At 40.7% G+C, this 8,424-nt stretch overlaps 2 protein-coding genes across 2 annotated transcripts; one reads left to right on the top strand and one right to left on the bottom strand.

The window, feature by feature from the left end:
- The first annotated feature begins 722 nt into the window (after positions 1 to 722).
- LOC146020188 (uncharacterized) lies at positions 723 to 3,770 on the top strand. The gene is made up of 3 exons (XM_083153121.1): positions 723 to 858; positions 1,056 to 1,094; positions 1,312 to 3,770. Exons 1-3 carry the CDS (start codon positions 828 to 830, stop codon positions 2,364 to 2,366), a joined length of 1,125 nt encoding a protein of 374 aa, XP_083009247.1. The 5' UTR covers positions 723 to 827; the 3' UTR covers positions 2,367 to 3,770.
- A 1,218-nt stretch (positions 3,771 to 4,988) lies between these two features.
- On the bottom strand, positions 4,989 to 8,009 carry LOC146021183 (uncharacterized). The gene is made up of 8 exons (XM_083154984.1): positions 7,939 to 8,009; positions 7,760 to 7,859; positions 7,435 to 7,560; positions 7,106 to 7,213; positions 6,700 to 6,918; positions 6,464 to 6,502; positions 5,661 to 6,246; positions 4,989 to 5,001 (listed from the first exon to the last, which is right to left on the bottom strand). The coding sequence occupies exons 1-8, from the start codon at positions 7,942 to 7,944 to the stop codon at positions 4,989 to 4,991; spliced, it is 1,197 nt and encodes a 398-aa protein (XP_083011110.1). The 5' UTR covers positions 7,945 to 8,009.
- Positions 8,010 to 8,424: the final 415 nt, after the last annotated feature.

The following is an 8,424-nucleotide window of genomic DNA, read 5'->3' as shown; positions in this document are numbered from 1 at the left end:
TTCAGATGTCACAAATGACGCATCTGAAGTTGGATCATATGGTTCGGATTTCACAGTCGGTCCGGATCTGACGACATTCGAAAACCCATACGCAGCATACTCTGATTTGTCCGAATCGCAAAAATGTAGGTGATCATAAGCCGTCAAAAAAATGTGATGTATGTTAAAAAAATGTGATATATTATTATTTCCAAAAATATGTCTCTCTCTCTCTCTCTCTCTCTCACGCTATCTCGCGCGAACTCTCACGTTCTCACTCATATATATATATATATATATATATATCCTGTTATATTCATTTTTATACAGCCTGTGATATTAATGTGTTATTTGTTCTCTGTTAGTATCGCCGATTATGTCGAAATCTGATGCAGAACACATAATGGATGATCTCTGGAATTTACCATCGGCAAAACACTATAAACAGCTATACCAGACCCCGGCTATACAAGGTGAATTTTGACGATTGGCTGGTGATGTTTTTATAATGTGTTTTTGTGTTAAATGTTACATATCGTCGCAAAATCATGAATAGTGTCCACAGGAGTTGTTGTTATCATGACTTAAATGACGTTTTTTTTTTTTTTTTTTTTCTCAAGTCGGCGAATGTGTCGTTAATTGATAATATATGTATTACAGATGACATAGCTAGCCGGTATGAACCTACGGTACCTAGGGGCGATACGTGTGAAGCGGGACCATCCGGATACAGAGAACCGACATCGAGTGTTGGATCAAACGCCAAACAACCCAACAGCACATTGGCTAAAGGAGCAAAAAGAACCCAGATCAGCGATCAAGCTTTCTGGTCATTGTTTAAAGGAACCATGCCGGCGCAAACCTTTGACAAATACCCGTGTATGTTTATTTATTTGGTTTCTTATATAGCACAACATTTACCACTGTTCTTTACAAATGGAAACCACAGGTATTAAACAGACTGTGTAGATGAAAACCGACAAGGAAGGTGGGGGTTGGGAGGTCTGAAGTTGTTATAAAGCGACTGTCTTTGTGGCCGCGTATGTGTAACTAAAACGGTGTGATTTTTATTACAGTAGGAACCACGCCGATGGAAAGATCTGGCAAATATTCAGGTGTGTAATGTAATGTTTATTTATTTAGTTTCTTATATAGGACCGCGTTCATCATTGTTCTTTACAAATGGAAACCACAGGTGTTAAACAGACTGTGTAGATGCAAACCGACATGGATGGGGTGGGTGTTTTGGGAGGCGGGTCTGAAGGTGTTATAAAGCGGTTGTCTTAGTGTCCGCGAATGTGTAACTAAAACGTTGTTATTTTTTATTTACAGCGGATCCGCGACGATTCGCAAAAATGATAGCAGCGGCCGGGGTTGCTCAACCACTCAATGCTGAAATGGATGGGGGTGAATCAGCTAAAACGGTGATCGACCCACAACTTCAAGAAGATGTATCAAGGGCCGAGATCATGGCCACCGAGCGCGACGATTTCAAGCCAAGCAAGCGGAGAATTACAAAAAGTCGAGTCGGTCAAGAAAACAAGGCCGATTTATCAGACCTTAAAAGAAGATTGAAATATTCGGAAGGTAGGCCCGTGAGAAAAAGAATTGCATTACAAACAGTGCCAACCGTGAGTAATGTGGATTACCCGCACGCATTTACAACACCTGCAACACCTACTGAATCCGACATTGACATTGCCGGTAATACAAAGACTGTGAAGACTCGTAAAACTTTACGACTGTCAAGAGAGAGATACACGCCGCTGACGGATGATGATGTCATCGTAATTTCAGACACGCAGGAACATCATACTGCAGAAACGCAAAGCGTGGTCAGTAACACGCCTGCAGCTACATTATCCGCTAATGATGAGGACTTAAATGGGCAAACATTTTTTATCACCCCTAGTGAAGAGTCAGTCTCAGATACACCACAGAATGATGATGAGGCTGTAACATCTGTAGCCGGAATCCCTGATAAAGTAATGGGTGATGATTACACAAAACTACCCAGTGTTTTTACCACGGTCGGCGAGGCAACCGCATCGGGCGGTGCGGATGCCCCGCCGACCGTGGTATCGACAGACATAGTTGATGGGGTTCAGAATGTGGAACAATTAGGACAAGATGCGGAAATACAATACTACGCGGTCATGGGGAGGATGCGTGAGCATATAGGGTACATGCGTAGAAATGTCAATACCATGTTGAACCGTATAAAAGATGAGCTTTATGGTTCAAAAAAGAAGCCAGAGATCATTAAAGAACTTGTAGAAATGTACATGAATGTAACATCAAATCATATATCAGAGACCGTGAGGACTAGGGATTTTATTAAAGCGAACATGTATCATTTTGCCGAGATAATTGAAACGGATCCGTGACTAGGCATGGTGGGTTATGGGTTGAAACGTAATTTACATGTGTGTAAAAAAGCCCCAAGAATTAAAGCAAATGTACCGTGCAAAATCTCACACTTATTTCGCCGTTCGAAAATAAAACAGGCTTTAAAATGCATATACAGGCTGAGAAAGCGTAAACAACACAGGGGGCGATGCACAACCCCAACCCCAGGTGCACAGGCTGACAAATCACCGGACCAACCATTACCGGGTGACGCTGCGTCACCTGACAATGTTGAACACCCCGCAACGCCCATGCATAATGACATAGATGGGGGTGCGCCACCCGGTAATGGTGAAGGTCGGCGAGATGTGTACTTAGAAGCTGTTAACAGGTATGAGCGACACCATCCTAATTTCAGAGCTATTGAGTATCATAATCATTTTCAATTTGTTAATTTGGAAAGAGTTACATCATTTGCAGAGGGTGTTGAAGCCGTACACAACGCTATACAGGTTATGATTGATGAATTCATGGTTGGTGTTGACCCTAATGATCGTGTACAGTTAAGATTGGAGGGGGGTGGTTTACACAACGCCATCTACTCACACCGAAAGCCGCAAGAATCATTAGACGCTGTCAGTTTCTTGAATCAAATTACAAACACTCTTCAAAGTAACGCTGAATTCTTATTAGGCACGGGTTTAAGGTTTGTGATCACTGTTTTTAGAAATAGAGCGGGTGGGGCCCTAACTGGTCGCGGCCTTAGACGCATTCCATACAGCTTAATTATAGAAAGGCGCAGAAGACACCTGTATGATTTCAACAATACGCACAATTATTTGTGCTTTGCGGCATCGATCTGCAAACTTCTGGATAAAGGTAATGCCACAGACGCTGAAATACACGATCGGGCGCTTCAAATTCATAAGGATTTGAACCTACCGATCGATAAAGCAGTCAGCTTTAGCGACGTTGTTGTTTTTGAAAAACACTTAAAAACAAAAATTACAATATTATATCATAATAATCGTTCTTGGCATTACTATTCTTCAGATTCGCGCTACGGTGATACCCTGTATGTATTATATCACGATTCACACTATTATGGCCTGATTAATATCTGCGCATTTCTCGGATCGAGATATTTCTGTTCCTTATGTAATCGAACTTATGAGCGCAAAAATAGCCACGATTGTCTTTTCTTTTGTAAGGCTTGTCACAGACAAGCGTGCGCTGATGATGGGGCTTCCGCATTAAGATGTTCGGTTTGTAGGGTGTTTTGCAGATCGCGTGAATGTTTAGAGGAGCACAAATCCTTAGCTTTAGATCGCAAAATATCCTGTCTTGAACATGTTTATTGCGACAGGTGTTGTCTCTACCGTCGCAGGTCTCATGAGTGTCAGGGGCTAAAGTGTTCTACTTGCAAGGCATATGTTGATGGGTTTGCGGATCATTTGTGTTACATACAGCCCATCAAAGCGGAAGAACCCAACACCAAATACATCTTTTTTGATTTCGAATGCATGCAGGAGACAGGTATACATATACCAAACTACTGTTACGCTCTCACATTAATGGGTGAGAAATCCTGGGAGTTTAAGGGCAAAGCTTGTATCGATGATTTTGTAAAGACGTTCATGAAACCAAAATTTGCGCATTACACATTCATAGCCCATAACGCTGGGCGGTATGATTCGTATTTTGTATTGAACAAGATCATCAAAGAACGGTATACAGTATCCCTCATCTCTAATGGCGGAAACATAATGTGTATCACAATAAAAGATCTGAAGATTAGGTTTATAGACTCTCTCAATTTTCTCCCCATGAAATTGAGCAGATTTCCAAAGGCCATGGGATTTGATGGCGTTAAAGGTCATTTCCCGCATTTTTTTAACACAGCCGATAACCAAAATTACATAGGGGTCATGCCCTCAATAGAATATTTTGGCCTACAACACATGATGCCTGAGGAGGCCGCTGATGTTACAGAGTGGTACGAAAAAAACAAACACAAGGCGTTTAATTTTCAAAAAGAATTAATACGATATTGTAAAGAGGATGTCAGAATATTGCAAAAAGGGTGCGCAGCTTTCAGATCAGCCGTTATAGCCATGACAGAACAGGAGTTTGTAATAGCGGCAGAGAAAAAAGATGTAGCCGTTAAACGTCACGTTGATCCATTCCAACTGACGACTTTAGCGTCGGTTTGTATGGCTATGTATCGTTGTAAATATTTACAGGCAAACACATTGGCTCTTGTACCGGGTGATAACTATCACAAGACCCAGAAGCGTTACTCAACACCAGCCATACAGTGGTTAATGTACATAGAACACAAAGAAGGTGTGAGTATAAGACACGCTTTACAAGGTGGTGAGAAGAAAGTCGGTAGATACAGTCTGGATGGTTACGCCGTGATTAACGGCGTGCCAACCGCTTTTGAATTCCAGGGGTGTTTTTATCACGGTTGTGACAACTGTTACAAAACCGATGATGAAAACAATCTGACTAAAACAACCTACGGTCAACTGCGGCACAAGACACAGTTAAGGATACAATACCTTAAACGGTGTGGATTTCAGATAAGGGAGATGTGGGGGTGTTCAACATTGTCAGGTGACGCAGCGTCACCCGGTAATGGTTGGTCCGGTGATTTGTCAGCCTGTGCACCTGGGGTTGGGGTTGTGCATCGCCCCCTGTGTTGTTTACGCTTTCTCAGCCTGTATATGCATTTTAAAGCCTGTTTTATTTTCGAACGGCGAAATAAGTGTGAGATTTTGCACGGTACATTTGCTTTAATTCTTGGGGCTTTTTTACACACATGTAAATTACGTTTCAACCCATAACCCACCATGCCTAGTCACGGATCCGTTTCAATTATCTCGGCAAAATGATACATGTTCGCTTTAATAAAATCCCTAGTCCTCACGGTCTCTGATATATGATTTGATGTTACATTCATGTACATTTCTACAAGTTCTTTAATGATCTCTGGCTTCTTTTTTGAACCATAAAGCTCATCTTTTATACGGTTCAACATGGTATTGACATTTCTACGCATGTACCCTATATGCTCACGCATCCTCCCCATGACCGCGTAGTATTGTATTTCCGCATCTTGTCCTAATTGTTCCACATTCTGAACCCCATCAACTATGTCTGTCAATACCACGGTCGGCGGGGCATCCGCACCGCCCGATGCGGTTGCCTCGCCGACCGTGGTAAAAACACTGGGTAGTTTTGTGTAATCATCACCCATTACTTTATCAGGGATTCCGGCTACAGATGTTACAGCCTCATCATCATTCTGTGGTGTATCTGAGACTGACTCTTCACTAGGGGTGATAAAAAATGTTTGCCCATTTAAGTCCTCATCGTTAGCGGATAATGTAGCTGCAGGCGTGTTACTGACCACGCTTTGCGTTTCTGCAGTATGATGTTCCTGCGTGTCTGAAATTACGATGACATCATCATCCGTCAGCGGCGTGTATCTCTCTCTTGACAGTCGTAAAGTTTTACGAGTCTTCACAGTCTTTGTATTACCGGCAATGTCAATGTCGGATTCAGTAGGTGTTGCAGGTGTTGTAAATGCGTGCGGGTAATCCACATTACTCACGGTTGGCACTGTTTGTAATGCAATTCTTTTTCTCACGGGCCTACCTTCCGAATATTTCAATCTTCTTTTAAGGTCTGATAAATCGGCCTTGTTTTCTTGACCGACTCGACTTTTTGTAATTCTCCGCTTGCTTGGCTTGAAATCGTCGCGCTCGGTGGCCATGATCTCGGCCCTTGATACATCTTCTTGAAGTTGTGGGTCGATCACCGTTTTAGCTGATTCACCCCCATCCATTTCAGCATTGAGTGGTTGAGCAACCCCGGCCGCTGCTATCATTTTTGCGAATCGTCGCGGATCCGCTGTAAATAAAAAATAACAACGTTTTAGTTACACATTCGCGGACACTAAGACAACCGCTTTATAACACCTTCAGACCCGCCTCCCAAAACACCCACCCCATCCATGTCGGTTTGCATCTACACAGTCTGTTTAACACCTGTGGTTTCCATTTGTAAAGAACAATGATGAACGCGGTCCTATATAAGAAACTAAATAAATAAACATTACATTACACACCTGAATATTTGCCAGATCTTTCCATCGGCGTGGTTCCTACTGTAATAAAAATCACACCGTTTTAGTTACACATACGCGGCCACAAAGACAGTCGCTTTATAACAACTTCAGACCTCCCAACCCCCACCTTCCTTGTCGGTTTTCATCTACACAGTCTGTTTAATACCTGTGGTTTCCATTTGTAAAGAACAGTGGTAAATGTTGTGCTATATAAGAAACCAAATAAATAAACATACACGGGTATTTGTCAAAGGTTTGCGCCGGCATGGTTCCTTTAAACAATGACCAGAAAGCTTGATCGCTGATCTGGGTTCTTTTTGCTCCTTTAGCCAATGTGCTGTTGGGTTGTTTGGCGTTTGATCCAACACTCGATGTCGGTTCTCTGTATCCGGATGGTCCCGCTTCACACGTATCGCCCCTAGGTACCGTAGGTTCATACCGGCTAGCTATGTCATCTGTAATACATATATTATCAATTAACGACACATTCGCCGACTTGAGAAAAAAAAAAAAAAAAAAAACGTCATTTAAGTCATGATAACAACAACTCCTGTGGACACTATTCATGATTTTGCGACGATATGTAACATTTAACACAAAAACACATTATAAAAACATCACCAGCCAATCGTCAAAATTCACCTTGTATAGCCGGGGTCTGGTATAGCTGTTTATAGTGTTTTGCCGATGGTAAATTCCAGAGATCATCCATTATGTGTTCTGCATCAGATTTCGACATAATCGGCGATACTAACAGAGAACAAATAACACATTAATATCACAGGCTGTATAAAAATGAATATAACAGGATATATATATATATATATATATATGAGTGAGAACGTGAGAGTTCGCGCGAGATAGCGTGAGAGAGAGAGAGAGAGAGAGAGAGAGACATATTTTTGGAAATAATAATATATCACATTTTTTTAACATACATCACATTTTTTTGACGGCTTATGATCACCTACATTTTTGCGATTCGGACAAATCAGAGTATGCTGCGTATGGGTTTTCGAATGTCGTCAGATCCGGACCGACTGTGAAATCCGAACCATATGATCCAACTTCAGATGCGTCATTTGTGACATCTGAAACTGATTTATGGGATTAACAATTTAATAAAAAATAATATATACATAAAAAATAAAATAAAAATTAACACAACAATTTTGTAGAACGAAAAATACAATCAACACGTGTAACATTAATACCAATAGGGCGCTTGATAATTAACACCAACAGAGTAACATTTATAACCACCAACAACAATGTGTCTTTGATCTGTAAACTTACACGTATTTGTCTGCTCATTTGACTGCTGTTGAAAGCTGGGTAAATCTTGAAAGTCTCTGAGACTTATTTTATTTGCATTAATGGTTTTGTATTCCTTTCTCTGTAATAAATAATAATAATAAGTTGAAATAACAATACAATAAGCTATTGTTAAACTATTGTAAATATCATATACACACCTGCATGTTGGTGTTTTGTTGATAGCTTAAGTTCAAAGGTGTTTTCTGCAACAACCACTAGATGGCACTGTGGATAATAAAAGATAACACGATAAGTTTCCATAACGAAATTTGCGTGCACAAAATCACATAAAACTATTAACGCTCTCACAAAAACCTGATCTATGAATACCTCCTGACATTGTATTCTATAGATCGGCCTATAAAAATTAATTACAGGGGATCCAACAATGCTAATGACTAATCCCACCATATCACATGTTTAGCCAGCAGACAGCCATACATGGCAGCATAGCGTGCGGCTTTACACATGAAAATGTAATAACTAGCTCATTATTTAAAACCATTATGTATAATACAATGATACAATATTAAAATGAAGCTATTTATAAGTATCAAAGCCGTAATACCAAAAAAAAAAAAAAAAAAACTCATCTATGAAACAATCAATAAAAATTAATTACAGGTGATCCAACAATGCTAATG

This window comes from Crinia signifera, chromosome 7 (assembly GCF_055691185.1).
Source record: "Crinia signifera chromosome 7, ASM5569118v1, whole genome shotgun sequence".
Taxonomy (NCBI): domain Eukaryota; kingdom Metazoa; phylum Chordata; class Amphibia; order Anura; family Myobatrachidae; genus Crinia; species Crinia signifera.
Note: the sequence above shows the minus strand (reverse complement) of the source record. Positions and strands in the feature narration are given on the sequence as shown.

Bases quoted from the DNA above. Each gene is read 5' to 3' on its own strand.
- LOC146020188 (XM_083153121.1), top strand. From the start codon at position 828: ATGCCGGCGCAAACCTTTGACAAATACCCGT. The intron at 859-1,055 runs GTATGTTTATTT...TTTTTATTACAG, and splicing joins AACCTTTGACAAATACCCGT to TAGGAACCACGCCGATGGAA. The intron at 1,095-1,311 runs GTGTGTAATGTA...TTTTATTTACAG, and splicing joins AAGATCTGGCAAATATTCAG to CGGATCCGCGACGATTCGCA.
- LOC146021183 (XM_083154984.1), bottom strand. The intron at 7,214-7,434 runs GTAGGTGATCAT...GTTCTCTGTTAG, and splicing joins TTTGTCCGAATCGCAAAAAT to TATCGCCGATTATGTCGAAA. The intron at 6,247-6,463 runs GTGTGTAATGTA...TTTTATTTACAG, and splicing joins AAGATCTGGCAAATATTCAG to CGGATCCGCGACGATTCGCA.